This window comes from Sebastes umbrosus, chromosome 9, assembly GCF_015220745.1.
Source record: "Sebastes umbrosus isolate fSebUmb1 chromosome 9, fSebUmb1.pri, whole genome shotgun sequence".
NCBI lineage: Eukaryota > Metazoa > Chordata > Actinopteri > Perciformes > Sebastidae > Sebastes > Sebastes umbrosus.
This window is the reverse complement of record NC_051277.1, coordinates 19,365,330-19,383,280: the sequence shown is the minus strand read 5'-3', so window position 1 is coordinate 19,383,280 and position 17,951 is coordinate 19,365,330. Positions and strand designations below refer to the sequence as shown.

Below are 17,951 nucleotides of genomic sequence, written 5' to 3'. Positions count from 1 at the left end.
GGAAAAACTGGCATGGCTATTTCAAAGAGGTCCCTTGACCTCTGACCTCTAGATATGTGAATGAAAATTTGTTCTATGGGTAACCACGAGTCTCCCCTTCACAGACATGCCCACTTTATGATAATCACATGCAGTTTGGGGCAAGTCATAGTCAAGTCAGCACACTGACACACTGACAGCTGTTGTTGCCTGTTGGGCTGCAGTTTGACATGTTATGATTTGAGCACATTTCTTTATGCTAAATGCAGTACCTGTGAGGGTTTCTGAACAACATTTGTAATTATTTTGTGTTGTTAATACATTTCCAATAATAAATATACAGATACATTTGCATAAAGCAAACATATTTGCCAACTCTCATGTTGATAAGAGTATTAAATACTTGACAAATCTCCCTTTAAGGTACATTTTAACAGATAAAAAATGTGTGATTAATTTGTGATTAATCGCGATTAAATATTTAATCGATTGAGACCCCTAATATTTACACAATGAGATTTTTGATAAATAATCATCAGTAATGCGGATATAATGACTAAGTCGGTAAAGACTAATAATAGAACAGCTAGAAAAGTCTGGTAAGTTTAGATTTTACAATATCAAAAAAATCTAAGACAGTATCTAGTCTCATATCACGATAGATGTAATATCGACATATTGCCCAGCCCTAGGGGAACTGTGTCCATATTTCACAGGGACGTCAGTATATAACTATTGTATGTATATATTATTTGTAAACAGCAATGCCAAAGTGTAAAAGTACTTGGAAAACTGTTCCTTTTTTAAAAAAAAAAAAAAAAAAAAAAAGATTTTTGACACCATTTCGTATTGGGTATGTCTTCCTGTGTGTCTTCCTACAGAATTATGACCCAGAAACTGCTGATGTCTCTTAGAAAACAACTTCTATTCTATATAGTTTCCAGCTGCACCGCGGAAAAATAAATAAATACATTACCTGTTTGGATGCAGAAAGCCTGGGAATCAGATTCAAAGTGCTGAAGAATGAATGGCTGTGCGAGTATGCGGGGGGGGTGCGTGCGTGAGCGTAAACACAGATTGAGGACGGTATTGGAATTACCTGAGTGAGATAATGGCGGTGCATTAGATTAACTTTCAGTCCTTAAATGCAACACATTTAGGCAATCTTGTCCCCCAAAAACATGTCAATGTCTGAAAGGCCTCCCTCTCGCTATCAGGAGCCTCTGGTCCCCCACACTGATGCAGCTGGCAAGGCGCTATACCGTCGACAGTCAAAACGCAGCGCCAGATCTAGTTATAAAATAATTGAATTTTCATATCAGAGGGGACCAGAGTCCCAGCAGACAAAAGGACTGCTGAGTCCTCTCTGATATTGGCTCAGGCCCTTTGCCATGCGCATGAAATCAGTATGTTAATGTTCCAGGGTTTTCTTTTTTTAAGGGCACTTGTGCTCTCGCAATGTACTACCGATGCGGTTTCAAAAAAAATTGCAACTATTGATAAGTAGGCAGCCAGCAACCTCCTCGACCCCTCCTCCCACCCAACATGCCCACCGCCGCCTCCCCCCCCTCAACCCACCGAGGCTCGAGACGTTCTCGCACCCCCATCCTCCCCCATTATTAAAATTGTAATTTATTTTTCTAAATCAGAATGACAGCTTGCTTTCTTTTCTCTGCAGCAGGCAGTGAATCACCGAGCTTTAATTACTTTCGTAACTTCGCTGACCCTGTGAGCGTGCTGCTCTGCCAGAGAAAATGGGACCTCCAACAAAGGCCCTCCACAAACCACAGCCGCCTTCGGGTTCATTCAAAATGCGAAAATTTATCAAACTACGGATTTTATAAGATTTTGTTAACATTTCACCTCCTATCTTTTTCACACTCTCCCACCCCCCCCCCAGAAACACCCCGCTCTGCAGCAGCTCTGCACTCCCTGTCTCCTGGCCCACCTCCTGAAGAAAACTCACCAAACAACCTCAGTCCAACTCTCCCTCTTCCCTTTTTCTGGTGTGCTTGTGTTGACTCAACAAGGTCTCTTCAGGTCAAAGCAGCCAGAGGTCACACTATCATCAGTAACCCCACCATATCCAGGCCGTGGCCTCGGCAGCAGGGAGACAGACAGCGCTGGGTCCCGAGGCCACAAAAGCACAGATCAACAGGGATGAACGCCACATTTGATCACTTCACAGATCTTTGGCCTGCAGACGGTCAGGGTCAAGCTTTATTCAGCACGGCCGTCAGAGTCTATCACACGGACCTTTCTCTGACCACGGGTCATCGCCACAAAGGACTCAAAAGCATCTCTGAAACCGTCACACGGATCACGGCCGTGACACTGATGTGTTTGACTTTTAAGTCGCACGGGAAGAAGGTTTAAGATGCTGCCCTCCTCTGCTTTGTTGCTACAAAGTTCAGGCATGTTTCTTGTTCGCCAGCAGATTCACATTACTCCCGCCAGCCTGACTTATTAAAGAAGCTAATGTGTTGTAATCCCCGCTATCGCTCTCACCTTCTCACATGGCACACCTCTGTTTTTGGGCCGTGCCACTGTGTGAACCAGGGGGGGTGCGCCGGCACGGTTGGTCTTTTGCTGACTGCCTGATAATTGAATGAGCGATTATCCCTCCCATTAATAGACAATGATACAGAAAGCACTGCCATATGTACGGAATATTAATGAGTGGCTGCAGCGGCCTAGATAAGAGGAGCGCCATGCGGTTGCTGTAATAGGGGTTAAAACAATTTGCCCCCCCACCACCCTATCCCTCCCCACACACACACACACACACACCAGCTCCCATGCTTCCCACTATGCTAATCCTCCATCCGCTCACCAGCTAAGCAGGCTGCCACCAACCAACCGACCGACCACCCCCCATGGCCTGGACTTGTGCTTGGTGCTGACCTCGCCGCTGCCAAGGCCGAGGCGCCATTGTGCAAGAGTGCGAGCAGGGTCACTCCACAACAGAATGACATGCTAATGACGGGAAGCAGCGGGTGTTTAGTATTTATGTTATGAGACATTTTGCAAGAAGAGAGCTGGAAGCACATTCTGATGTTTACCTTCTAGTTTCATCTCACTTAGAGGTGCGACGATTAATCGCTTGGTTATTAATTCAAGAACTTTATGCAAGCATGACGATATTGCCCTCACATGGTGCATTATATTAAGAAAAAGACTGCACACATACAGTATCTACAAGGAGTAAATAAGGCATGAGTTGGAATAATGTTCTGTGCAGTCCGTACCGACCTGTAAAAATTCTCGGTGGCCTCGTTTCCTTGACTAGTGAGATGATAATAACAGTCTATTTTAACAACGAGACGCACCGTAAGAGGAGCACAAAGCTGATGTGTCCGTGCGTAACGCCATCTAGCCACAATGGCCAAAATTAATCACCAACTATTTTGATAATCAATTAATCGGTTTGAGTAATTTTTTATGAAATAACAGTCAACATTCTCAGATTCCAGCTTCTTAAAGGTCTTATTGATAACATTTTTATGTAGAAGAATTTGTTTTGTTTTGTTTTTGTCATTCATCATTAAAAATAATAAATCATACACCAGTAACTTGGTAAACAAATCTCCAAAATTAACAGGAATTACAACTCAAGTGTAAACCTTTTTAATGCAGCAACAAATTGGTCAAAAGTTAAACAGGAATTAAAATTCTGTATATATTGTATTATAGTATATAAACATAGAATTGAATTGAATAGATCAGCCCCACTGATACCCGATCCAGCTATTTGAGTCAGTATCGGCCCAATATCTGGTCCGTATCAGTATCAGTGCATCCCTACTTGGTATCACGTGATGTCTCTGGGTCATTACTTAGTGTAGAAAAAACAGATAAATGGCTGAGATTGACGGTAAGTGCCTGGCAACGACTTGTTGTGAAGTGAACGCAATTGAACGGAGGAGGGAGAATGAGACATGTCGAGGCTGAATGTTATCAATAGCACCTTTAAACGTGAATATTTTCTGGTTTCTTTTCTCCTCTATGACAGTAAACTGGATATCTTTGAGTTGTGGACAAAACAAGAAATTTGAGGACGTCATCTTGGGCTTTGGGAAACACTGATCGACATTTTTTCTGACATTTTATAGAACAAATACCTAATCAAGAAAATAATCAACAATGAAAATAATCTTGCAGCCCTAATCTCACTGTTTTTCCTGCTGAATCTGTCTTCATCTTCTTGCTGTCACAAGTAAAGTGTTATTTTTTTTCCTCCATCTGATATTCAGGTAAAGTAAAGATGCAAGAGCAGCTGAAGCCGGCGGCGCCACAAAGGCCCATCCAGCATCACCTCCATCACATTTCATTAAAAGGTTGCAGAGGGGTGAAACAGTCGGGGCACACTTCTATATGAATCACCACGCCAATCAATATCTAACATCTATTAGCATTTGGAAAGCAATATTTCCCCTTTTACCTTGCAATAATTGTGCTTAATGCTGTGAAGTACCTTATCATAGGTTTGACGGCAAGAGAAAGGCCAGTTACCATGGTGACTGTGAAAGCCATTGGTTTCCTTTTCAGCAGAATAATGAACTTCTCTCCTCCGTGTGTCACTCTTCCACTCCACTCTCAGCCTCTTCGATTAAATTGAAGTCCACGCGTCCTTGAAATCCCTCGTCTCTGCCTTATAATTTGCCAAACAAGAGAGAAAAAAAAAAAACACAGAAAAAAAATGTTCCAAGGCTCAACAAATGCATCACTTCAGGGCTTGAGGCGTGGGTGTATCTCACAATCAATACCTATTTTTTTTAAGATTTACTGACAGAAATATGTCCTCGTAATTAAAAAGCAAATATTTCTATACTTGCAGTTTCATGTTTTGATGATGGAATGGTTTAATATTATATTTTCCTTGACTTTAGGTAGTTGACATGTGAGATAATCATTACATTTTCTCTTATGAAAAGCCATGTATTCATCCTCTCAGATTTAACAGCTCTAAACAAGTTTAAAGTCCTTAATAATTAGTTGTAATTGCTTTTATTTATTTGCATTTTGGGGGTATTTGAAATTAAAATGCCTCCTTTTTGCTGCAGGTGAATACTTTAAGCTGATGGAAAGCTGTCAAAAGTGTTTTTAAAGAGAGTACTACAGGATGAGACAAGGCTACATGTCACATTTAATAATGATGGATGCATGGAGCTGAATAGACTTCTCAAACGTGCTGCTCCACAGTCAGGGGATTTTTTTTTTTTTCTATATTTCTATAAGAATAAAAAACTTCTCTCCTCTAAATCTCGTGAATCCGATCATTGATTGCTCTCGTCTGTATCCAGCTCGTCCTTGAGCGCAGACATCCTCACATGCCCGAGGACATCAAGTGGTTTTATTCACTGCTGATGTCTGCAGCACCATGAAATAAAAGTCCTGCAACTAATTCAAATAAACCTGGAGGATCGAGACGCGCACAGATCCAAATAAGCCATTAAATATTTTCTTCTTTTTTTTTTTTTTTTTTACAGAAACGACTGGAACAGTTTTTTTTTTTTTTTTTTTTTTAGAGAATAAACTTGATTTAAAATATGGCATAAACATCTGCACTCCTTTGGTATTTTTTAATATGATCACTTGACGTGAAGTTATTTAGGCTCATTAGAATTGAGGGCCACTTTATTTTATTTTATTCTTTTTTTATGTTTACGTTTTCGATAAATTGGTGGCTGTAAAATATGTTTATGCGCATTAATCCGACTGCTTTATCACAATTAAAGTGACAACCTAAAGCTAAATTTACTAATTAAGTTACTGATCAAATATCTCCATCTGAAAATTTAAAATTAATGTAACTGGTCTCAGAGTCAGTTCTCCTGTTATTTAGACTGTACATGACAGACTCGGTAATTTAATGCGTTTATACCCACAACACCAACAAATACACATCATTATACATCAATTACGCAAAGGGCGAAATATACCCGTGTTTCTGTCTTACAGGCGTTAATTGGGGTCCTGGTACAATCTTAAACCTAATAAAAGAAAACATTATCAATTAATATTAATTATCTGGTAATCTTAATGCTCCTGTTGGATCATCTCCATTTAGAGTTACTTTTTAAGTTAAATTGCACAATCACTTCACACTATTTGATAATCACATAAGTCAATAAGGAAATATTTCTGTGACAGTATATTAACAGCAATTTCAAGAGAACAATTTCTTAAGATTCATAATCTAATAAGTAGACAAATAGAGGTGGCAACTCACCAACATATCCTGTCAGCATGACCTCGCAATTTGCATTATTCAGATAAATAACCTGCCTCCTATAAAGGGCAACCAGACACATAAAGCGAGCCAACAGCATGATTGAGACAAAGATGTCTAAATCACATATTATATTGTGATATTATAGGCCCAGCAGTCAGAAGGAAAGAAACATAACTCCACAATATACATTACTGAAGAAAATATAGCCTACACAGCCATAGGGGCTATTAAAAGGAGACTTACACTCAGTTGGGTATTTGAAAATCAATCAATATTGAATTGAAATTAGAAAAACTGTCAATGCAGCACTAATCAATATCTTTATCTTAACTGTGGAAGGTGTTGCTGCTCAACTCTACAGAGCTTATTAGGCTCTTTAGCTCAGTTTATTCTAATCCACAACTTTACTGTTTTGGTTTCATCACCATTGCAGAAGCTGTTTTCAGTGGAAATAATCATATTTTTGGCCTGATGGTCATCTTCAGTTTATCAAAAGTGGTTATTAAACTGTTTCATGAACCCAACAGAGGGATATTTTCTCATGTGGATCAGCATTCAGTATGACACAAAAACATGAAAAACAAAATCAATAAAATATGTAATTAAGGCCACCTCAATTCTATTATATTCAATCCAAATGCTCTATTAATTCTTCAAGGAGAATTTCAAGACCACCAAACTTTTGTGATATCAACACATCAAAGGGCACAGACCAACAATACAAACTGATCATCATCATCATCATCATCATCATCTCCTTTGCAAAATGCAGCAACAGATCACATGGATTATACCTTAACAAACAAAACAAAGCACTTTGCATTAATAAGTAAGATGTCTCTGCTTTTCTATGTATATCCCATCAGGGTTGTCCTCCATTGTAACTGTGTTGACACCTGCTTCAGTGCAACTTGCAAAGACACAACCTGTTAGCTACCTGCTGTTACCAAGAGGGAAGAGCTCAGAAGCTGCTTCAGATACTAATAAAATATGGTTTAACAACCAACTATAAAGCCACGTGTCCGTCTGCTCTCACCTTTGCTGAGCTACATGTTTGTGTTTCCAGGTTAATATGAGCTTTAATGTGAAACAGTCACACAATAACAGGGCTTTTTGGCGTTTTCTCATGCAGCAGCTGTGCAGGTTGAATGTGTGCTGAACATCTCACCTTGTTTCTGTGGCTTTATGCAGGTGACCTTCCTCCTGTTTGGCCCAAAAACACCAACAGCTCGAAAATGTACTTTCTTTAAAAAAATGACGACACATTTGTGTAATTATCCTGCACAAACTGACTTATTTTCTTGAGACACCCAACTGAGTGTAGGCCTAGTTGAGCTCCCCTGACTCACCTGCTACTGAGAGCTACTTCCTGTCAACGTCACACCACAGGGAGGCGCTCGTGAGCTGGTTACATCACATCACAGGAGAGGATGAGCTGCATTATTTACCACAGAGGTGTAGTGATGGAAACCTGAGGGAAACTTAGGGAAACTGTTGAAAAGAGCACAAAGAACAGTTGGAAACCTTCATTAGATTAATTCATTAGAAAGTATTAGATCTTGTGGGAAATTAGCAGATCTTTGTCAGTGTCACCGTCGTCTGTTTACAGGCCAAGAGATGGTGGAACATGAAGTATGAGATGAAGATGCTGGTGGAAGGAAAAGTTAATATGTAGAAATGATTAAAAAAAAAATGAAATAAAAAAATAAAAAAGAGGGGCTCTTTATTTTATTTATTTATTTGTTTATTTATTTATATATTATTATTATTTTAATCCTTGTCTTCTTTATTTGTTTTGTTTTTTGCAAGTAGTTAATTATTTTTTAAATATATGTTTTAATTATTATATTTAATTTAATACTTTAATTAATAATTAATTAATTAAATTAATGTAATTCAATTTTAATTATTTATTATTATTATTATTATATTTAATTATATTTTTATTTTTTGTCTTTGGGCTTCGTGACTCTGCTATGACATGAATATATTTTGGGAGGATGCATACGTATTGATATGGTATTATATGTCATTGCCCAATGTTTTGTTGTGTACAAGAAAATACAAATAAACAGGTCACAAACAGAGTTATAAGATGCAGTCTGTCAAAAATGTGTTCTCTTTATTTTTATTTGTATTTATTAATTTATCTATTTATCTATTTATCTATCTATTTATTAATCCTTGTCTTCTTAATTTTGTTTTGTTTTCTGCAAATAGTTAATCATTTTTAAATATATTTATTATTATCATTATTATATTTAATTATATTTTGGGCTTCATGACTTTGCTATGAATTGCTGATATTCCCATATTTTGGGAGGATGCATGTATTGATATTGTATCATATGTCATTGCCCAATGTTTTGTTGTGTATAAGAAAATTCAAATAAACAGATCGTAAACTAAAAGTTAACACTTAAAGAGTTATAAGATGCAGTCTGTCATGAGCTTCAGTTTTGAGAAAAAAGCAAAAACGGACCTGGCCCCTATTCTGTCTTTCGAGCTTAAAACTTATGCTAAATTTTGGCGAGGAAAAACTGGCATGGCCATTTTCAAAGGGGTCCCTTGACCTCTGACCTCAAGATATGTGAATGAAAATGGGTTCTATGGGTACCCACGAGTCTCCCTTTTACATACACTTTATAATTCCATGCACTTTTGGGCAAAAACCAAGTAGTTTTTTTTGTATGCAGTACAAATGTGTTATTTTTACCTATTGTAAAATGGTGTATTTGAATATTTCTGCATTATTTATTTCTGCAATTGGGTATGACTGGAAAGCTGAGACTGTTGTGGATCTATTGAGCTCAATTGTATTCATGTGTAATGTTAGTCCTCATAGTAGTCATTTCACATAGTGACTTTTTTTTACTCAGATTTTAAACATATGGTGGTTTGTCTTTATATTATGACAGTTTTCCTACAATTAGATTTGGGGAAAAAATCGCAATATATCACTTTGCCTATAGCTGCAATATATCCCAATATATTGAATTGTTACCCCTGTATCATGATACGTATCGTATGGCCAGATTCTTGCCAATACACAGCCCTACTACTGCACTACTATTATTATTTTATTGGGTTCAAGATGTCAAACAGTTGGTCATGTTCACAAAAACTCTTTGAATTGTCATAAAGACGAAATCTGGTTTCAAGTTACTTTTTAAGTGATTATGCTGTATCTCTTTATTCAGATTTCAGATATTATTATTATTCAGATATTATTTGCAAACAACTTTCACATGGGTTTGTCATAACGTGGTGTGGATAAACATTATTTTTAAATTCCTGTCAAGATCCCAAAGTTTCCAAATATGTCTTTTTGTTTCGATTGTGTGTATAAAAGGATGCATAAGACATCAGACCTGTTAATACAAATATGGAGTTTTAGCTTTGAATATTTCAGTCAGTGCAAGCGTCATGTAGCTGAAATGAAGAACTAGAACAAGCTGAGATAAAATGTGCATTAGATGGTGTCACACAATGTGGAAGTACTGTAGTTTTTATATCTATTTTAAAGTTACTTTAGGGGAAGAAAAGATCCAAAGGGTTCATTTTATATTTGGGAGTATATTGTTCGTCTATCTTGTTCGCATAAACCGATGCTAGATTTCCAATAAGATACTCTGCTTTCACTTCCCAAACAACCTTTCTATTCAGGTCACATTTTCAGCAATGTTTTCAAAAGTCCACTCTGACCAGACAAGAAATAATGATTGCATAATCAGCACATGATACGTGACATACAGTAAACACCAGTTCCTCCGGATGCAACACTTTATGTTACAAACTGTAATTACAAAATCATCTTCAAAGATAGTGGTCATATGTACAGTAATATCATGAGAACCGTGTGAAAAACAGAACTACTGTGAACACATCTGCCCCAGCATTGGTTCATACATCCACATTAAAAACAAGGGTGGAGGAACAGATACTCTGTAAAACTTTCCAACACTGCTTTCACATCCTGCAAAACCATCAACCTAAATTATTGTTAGAAAAAAAGAGCTTTAAATTCCATGTATCAATCCCAAAGGTAAAAGGGTAAAAAGGAAAATCCCTTATCCCTCTAATGAGGAGTGGGTGGTTTGAAAAGATATGTCTCGTCCAGAGCAGTCTCTTTGCTTTTCTCCTCGGTTGAGCGAAAGACAGCTGTGAACGTTGAAGGACAAAAACAGCTGGGATCAGGAGCTGCACTGGCAGACATTGTTGATACAACAGGAAGGATTGCCTAATAATTGTCTCATTATGAGACAATAGCCAGACTATCTGTCATATTTGGTCAGATATGAACTTTAAAGGGGACATATCATGCTTGTTTCCAGCTTTATACTTGTATTTGGGGTTTCTATTAGAACATGTTTACCTGCTTTAATGTTCAAAAAACACATTATTTTTCTCTTACTGCCTGTCTGAATATACCTGTATTCACCCTCTGTCTGAAACGCTCTGTTTTAGCTCCTGTCTCTTTAAGCCCCCCTCTTGAAAAAGTCCAGTCTGCTCTGATTGGCTTGTGAGAAAAATATGTCGCACCTTTTGCAAAGGCCGTTCTCAAGCTGTGGCCGATATAATACGCTTGTTCGAGATGAGCCAGGCCTGTGCAGAATCAATCACCAGCGATCGCCGCGCAATGCACGCCGGTTAGATTTGTGTCCAACTTGCTCTGACATCACACACACACGGGCAACAATAACCTCCCGAGATCGAGGAAGCCGCAGCTACCCAAGGCATGATGGGAAACGCCTGGCTGTCACTTGATCAAAGAGCTGAATGGCTCTCAGTTTTGACAACAAAAACCAAGTTTTGTAGAAAATACTAATTTTCTGTGTAATTGTAATATTTAACGCTAAATTGTAGGCTATTAGTCTCATGTTGTCCAGTGAAGGTTTAATCTGTTAACAAACACATCTTGTGTGGTTGATAACACAAATAATAATAATAAAGGTTATTTATAGAGCACTGATCAAAACGAGCTATTACAAAGTGCTTTACTAGGCAGACATAAAAAGGACAAAGGATATAATACAATACCAGATACACACATATTTCCATATAAATATGTATAATTACAGACTATCCAAATGTGGTCTAAAATGCCCCTGTGACTGCCGGTGTCAAACTCTTTAACCCATGTGTTTCAGTTTCTGTTCCCATAAGTAAAACTTTACTTCTGCATAGGCAAAAAAGTGTACGGCAGCTTAAATACTGTACATTATAACTTGAGTTTGGTGTAATGATCCCTTTGTGTGGTAGGAGACTGTACACTGAGGAAAGGATACAGACTCTTTCCCACTTTAACTTCATCTTGCAAACACAGAAACCTCAAGAGAGTGAGAGGAATTAAAACCTGTTAATCACAGACATTATAGAAGTTTAATGTAGTGAAGACATATACTGTAAGTACAGTGAATTGATTCTCTACCACAGTGGTTCCCAACTTATTTTCCTTGAAGCCCCCCCCCCCCCTACATATATCTAAGAAAAGTTGAGCCCTCCTATATTTTCCGACGTCATCACCCTTAAAAAAATGACAAATCCTCGAACAAAAAACTCTTAATTTGAATAAGGGGATTTAGTGTATTATTGTATTGAGTTAAGTCTTTTTTTATTAAATCAACTTTATTAAATGAATATAATTCTTCAGTTCCGTCAACATAAATAAAGTGATGACATCTTGACGGATTCGCCAAGTGAATGCAGATTATGATCTTTTTCTGTAACAATTTCATTAATTTACTATGATATTGTTAAAGTTGAAATAGATTTTTTGTTGTTGTGGTTAATGTAATTTATGGTGTGATTAGGCTGCTGCTAGACCACCCAGTTAATACAGGTGCACGTGCCTCCCTTTGTGTGTAGCAAGCGGGAGAGCAAATAGGTTTTTGACTGCGGTGAAAATGTTGTTTTTGAAAGGCTAAACGCCGACAAATATGGATTGAAGCATCTTTTTAAAAATATAAATACAGACTTTTGTATAAATTAACCAGTAAGTGTGTTATGATTTTAATTATACATGTGCAAATATAATTTTGACAACCTCAGAGCAGACAAATCCTGGCGCACCCCTGTGATCTTTGGTGCCCCCTCTAAAGGGGGGCTGGACCCCAGGTTGGGAACCACTGATCTACCAAACCTCTCAGTGCAAAAGAAAGGAAACACATGCTGCTGCATGTGACATTAGAAATGTTCTTCTTTAATCTTCAATACGTGTTTAATACTTCAGATTTCTGCAACAGATTTCCCACTACTATCTCTCAAAATCTTCACTGGTTTTAAGTGTTGGGTTCTTATAGACCAGAGCAATGCCGTGGTTATCGTTCGGCTGTGTTTGTGCCTGTTCAGGTCTTTGGCTGCTTGTCGTCTGTCTCTTTCCCGTCAGAACAGACATCATTTTGGACCGGATGTGATCCCCGGCCAGGAAATACAAAATTGGGTCAATACAGCTGTTGATGCTCGCCAGCGGCCTGGTGATCTTGTAAGTAAAGTTGACAATGTTGAGGACTTCACAGTTAAGCTCTAAAACACGAGCGGTGTAGTAGAGCGTCCGTGTGATGTGAAATGGGACGAAGCTCAGGGCGAACACCACCAACACCACGATGATGAGCTTGACGGACTTCTGGCGTGAGGCGGCGCCATGCTGGCTGGCAGATACTCCCCGTCTGGGTCGGCACAGGGCCCGCGCCATCAGGCAATAACACACCACAATGACCAGGAATGGGACGCAAAACAGGAGCACCATGACGACGGAGCTGTAGTCCACGTACTCCTCGAAGGCATCCTGGCTGGTGGTGTCGTGGCACAGGGTGTCATTGTCCCTCCTGGAGGTTGTGACGAAGATGAGGTTGGGCACCAGGCACACGCTCACCACGCCCCACACCATGCCGCACACCAGGTGGGCATGGCGGGGCTTCACCATGGTCATCGCCTTGATCGGGTGGCAGATGCCCAGGTAACGGTGCACACTGATGACGGTGAGGAAGAGAATGCTGCAGTAGAGGTTGGCATAGAAGAGGAAGCGCACTATTTTGCAGGTGGCCACTCCAAAGGGCCAGTGGCTGCGGTTGGCGTAGTAGTAGATGAGGGTGGGCAGGGAGAGGACGTACAGGAAGTCAGACAGGGCGAGGTGGAACATGAACACCGTGCTGGTGTTCCACGGACGCATCTTCAGGAACAACCACAACGCCATGGCGTTGAGCACAAACCCGACCACGAACACCAGACTGTAGGACACAGGTAGCAGGATGTATTTGAACTCCTCATCAAAGCGACAGCTAGAATTGAAGATTGTGATGAACACCGTCGACTGGTTGTGCGTGCCAGGGCTGCTGATGGCTGTTTCCATGGTGATGCAACTTCTCGGTTTAGCACTTTAAAGCCAGCAGGGTACAGAGCCTTCGAAGGAAGAGCAAACACAGAGATATCAATAATTTTACATTATTCATAGAGAAAATACACATGTGAATTTAAGGTGCAGTGTGTAGGATTTGGCGGCATCTAGTCGTGAGGTTGCAGATTGCAACCAACTGAAACTTCTCCTGCAAGCGTGTAGGAGAACTACGGTGGTCGACGCGAAAATGTGAAAATGTGAAGATGTGAATGTCCCGATCTAGAGCCAGTGCTTGGTTTGTCCGTTCTGGGCTATAGTAGAAACAACGCAGCCGGCTCTGTGAAGAGGACCCGCTCCCTATGTAGATATAAACGGCTCATTCTAAGCTAACGAAAACACAACAATTCTTATTTTCAGGTGATTATACACTAAAGAAAACATTCTTTTATCATAACTAAATACTAATATTATTTCCCCCTATATCCCTAAATGCTACACACTATTCATTTAATTAAAACTAAAAAGCTTAGATGATTAATTGAGACAATTGACAGAAAATCAATCAGTTTGTTTTTCAAGTAAAAATGTCATTCTCAGGTTCCAACTTCTCAATTGTGAGGATTTACAGATTTTCCCAGTTTTATATAATTATAAACTGAATCTCTTTTGGTTTTTGACTGTTGGTTAGACATTTGAATATATCACCTTGGGCTCTATGATATTGTGATGGCCATTTTTCACTATTTTATGGAATCTTATGGAACAGTGGTTCCACGGCCGCCGCTCCCACCACCGCATCACACGCTGTGCGTAGGGCACTAAATGCTGGAGGGGGCACCACAATTATGATCATCATCATAATAATCAGAATGATGAATTATTTAGATTTAAGATGAAGCACAAGTGCACAACTACAACTGGCATCATTAGACCATTATAGGCAATAAAAATGTACATACAGTATTTGCTCGAAATAATAAAAATTAATTATGGTGGCCCCCTCCTCCATCATCCTGAGGTTTGTTCCATAGCACCACAAACTCAAACCGGCTTGTCCAGACTGCCTGCTTTAGCAGCGTGTGGCGGGTGTCTGCGTTACCTGTTGTTTTGTATTTCGGCGTCCGTGTAAACAGGTTCGAGCAGCCACACAGCCCGCGTGAGACGCTTTGCTCTCTTCTAGAGAATCGAGGTCTCGCCTATTTTTAAGCCGCACGTGGTTCACAGCAGCAACTGACAGTGAAAATGATCTACTGACAGTATATTGACATCATATCAGCAGCATTACTACAGTTTCAACGTCTAGACATCTGTAGAATATGTTATGGAAAAAAAAAATAAAGGTTTATTTTTAAATCAACACTTCCTGCTTTCATTTAAAAATAAAAGCCCCCCAAGCGTTTTTTCTGCGGACAGAATTCCTTCATTTGTTAACATGAGGCTTTTATTCTGAAATATTTGCAGGACAGTGTTGTAGAACATGCAGTGACTTGCAGAGCTCCATGAATGAGTATGGGGTTTTAATGGTGTATTATTACTATTATTTACAAATTACCACATGTTTCTTAACTTTTTTCTGTCTAAAATAAATATAAATGACATTTATAATGACATGAAATGGCCATTATAAAATGCAAATTCTATGTAGAAAGAAAGGGCTGGCCACCGCAGCAGAAACGCAGCTGGTGTGATCACCTGACGCGTGAATCACGCAGCCGTTCAGTGAGGCAGCTGCCCCGCGCTCCTGACGTTCCCTGTGTTGACAAATCGTTGTGTGTGACTAATTGAACAGTTATTTTTTCTTACAAATACAAATATTGAAAAAAATATTTGTTGTTTTTATGTATTTATTTTTTTTAATCTATTTTTTTTTGGGTGAGGGAGCACCCCAAAGCAATTACGCCTAGGGCACCCAAATGACTAGCAGCGGCCCTGAGTGGTTTCATAACTTTTTCACGTCAAGGACCTCTAAACTGACACAAACTAGACCAGGGCCGGACCCCCATTTGATAAGATATTGTCCCCATCTGATTTTTGCTTTTAGATGTTTTTATTACAGAAAGTGTATGAAAAGATTATAAGTAATAAGAAAACAAAACAAGAATAACCAATACAACGAACAGTTAACATATACAGCAAATTCTAAATAAACTAAATAAAGTAAATAAATATATAGGCCTATTATGTGTCATAAAAGTTGTAGGCAGAAGTAAACACTTAAATGGCCCAAAACCCTTTCTATAACTTAAACAATGAACTTAATGTTTATCACATAATGCACATTAATAATCATCTTAATAGACTATAAAGTGATAAAGTAGAAATACTCTGGTAAAGCACAAGCACGTCAAAAGTTCTTGTATACTTTCCACCACTGTTGGTTTTTACGAGGGCTGACAAAGTTAACGCGATAATAACGTGTTAACGCAAATTTGTTTTAACGCCACTAATTCTTTAACGCATTAACGCAACTCGCAATTTTTAGGTTGTAGCGGGCTCAGTTTTAAAGCTAGAGAGAAGATAACTGGTACCAACATGTTATACTAGCTTGTCAAGAAGGAGGCTAAATAACGCTCCAAACGTACACTAAATTTTGGAGGGAAAAACTTTCATGGCCATTTTCAAAGGGGTCCCTTGAACCTCGTCCATATTTCACAGAGAAGTCAGTATATAACTATTGTATGTATATACACTTTATGATAATCGCATGCAGTTTGGGGCAAGTCATAGTGAAGTCAGCACACTGACACACTGACAGCTGTTGTTGCCTGTTGCGCTTGAGTCATGTTATGATTTGACCTTATTTTTTTTTTACGCTACATGCAGTACCTGTGAGGGTTTCTGGACAATATTTGTCTTTATTTTGTGTTATTAATTGATTTACAATAATAAATATTAATACATACATTTGCATAAAGCAAGCATATTTGCCCACTCCCATGTTGATAAGAGTATCAAATACTTGACAAATCTCCCTTTAAGGTACATTTTGAACAGATAAAAAATGTGTGATTAATTTGTGATTAATCGCGATTAAATATTTTAATCGATTGAGAGAATATTTACAAAATTCGATTTTTGATAAATAATCATCAGTAATGCAGATATAATGACTAAGTAGGTAAAGACAAATAATAGAACAGCTAGAACAGTCTGGTAAATTCAGATTTTACAATATCAAAAAAATCTAAGACAGTATCTAGTCTCATATCACGATAGATATAATATCGACATATTGCCCAGCCCTAGGGGAACTGTGTCCATATTTCACAGGTACGTCAGTATATAACTATTGTATGTATATATTATTTGTAAACAGCAATGCCAAAGTATAAAAGTACTTGGAAAACTGTTCCTTTAAAAAAAAAAAAGATTTTTGACACCATTTCATATTGGGTATGTTTCTGGACAATATTTGTTTTTGTTTTGTGGTATTAATTGATTTACAATAATAAATACATACATTTGCATAAAGCAATATTTGCCAACTCTCATGTTGATGAAAGTATTAAATACTTGACAAATCTCCCTTTAAGTTGCATTTTGAACAGATCAAAACAATGTGTGTTTAACTATGGGACTATTATACAATGCGATTAATCAATCATTTTAATCGATTGACAGCTCTACTTCTTTACATGAGTTAAACATAGTTACTCGGTCACATAAGAACCGAGTTATGTTGACTCTGAGGCTACTCACCCCAACCGGGATCCTAAAAACAGCTCTGGTGTCCGGCTGCTCCTGATCCTGTTGTCTCCACAGAGAAGTCCTCTAGCTGCTCCTCTCCTCTCTCTCTCTCTCTCTCCGTCGTCCTCTTCGTCCCAGATCCGTCCAGCAGGAGCACATTAGAGACGCACTACAAGGTATGTTGTTGTGGAAGTCGTGTTGGAGTCCATGACAGCAGCCCACTGCAGAGAGTCAGTTACTAAGAGCAGGATACATGGAGAGCACACACTCATACACACACTGTACAGCTCAAATGGGAAGTCACACTGCTGAGAGGACAAAAACTACCGCCCTAAACTGAGTGTAATGTGTGTGTGTGTGTGTGTGTGTGTGTGTGTGTGTGTGTGTGTTCAATTCATGTGTTACTTTCAATTTGGTAACTCACGTGAAACTGTGACCAGAACTCATTTAAACATTAACACTTTACCTGATTGTCTCTTTATTGCAGCTTCTCATGTAGAGTACACAACAAGGAGCATTTTTTTCTTTAAGTACATTTTGTACTGTACTTATCAGGGGGAAAAAATGCCATCATTCTGGTTTGAAATTTAAAGTTGCAGTGGGTAGTCATGGAGCAAAATATTATTTAAAAAAAAACATTTTTTATAAAACGGTCACTATATCCTGACAGTAGTGCATGAGACAGGTAATCTGAAAAAATCAAGTGCTTCTGTG

At 38.6% G+C, this 17,951-nt stretch overlaps 2 protein-coding genes across 9 annotated transcripts in view; both read right to left on the bottom strand.

Moving 5' to 3' along the window:
- Positions 1 to 7,586, bottom strand: part of sox3 (SRY-box transcription factor 3) — a 34,230-nt gene extending 26,644 nt beyond the window's left edge. For 2 of the 8 annotated variants that reach the window (XR_005208302.1, XR_005208303.1), the window contains exons 1-2: positions 7,383 to 7,551; positions 4,454 to 4,630 (exon numbers count right to left, since the gene is read on the bottom strand). The gene's annotated coding sequence lies outside the window, so the exon portion shown is untranslated. The other 6 variants (XM_037780982.1, XM_037780984.1, XM_037780980.1 and 3 more) reach the window with 4 other exon arrangements.
- A 2,270-nt stretch (positions 7,587 to 9,856) lies between these two features.
- Positions 9,857 to 17,544, bottom strand: p2ry4 (pyrimidinergic receptor P2Y4). Its single transcript, XM_037781170.1, has 2 exons — positions 17,250 to 17,544; positions 9,857 to 13,615 (listed from the first exon to the last, which is right to left on the bottom strand). The coding sequence occupies exon 2, from the start codon at positions 13,563 to 13,565 to the stop codon at positions 12,471 to 12,473; it is 1,095 nt and encodes a 364-aa protein (XP_037637098.1). The 5' UTR covers positions 13,566 to 13,615; positions 17,250 to 17,544; the 3' UTR covers positions 9,857 to 12,470.
- Positions 17,545 to 17,951: the final 407 nt, after the last annotated feature.

Excerpts from the sequence above, each read along its gene's own strand:
- p2ry4 (XM_037781170.1), bottom strand. The coding sequence starts at position 13,565 with ATGGAAACAGCCATCAGCAGCCCTGGCACGCACAACCAGTCGACGGTG.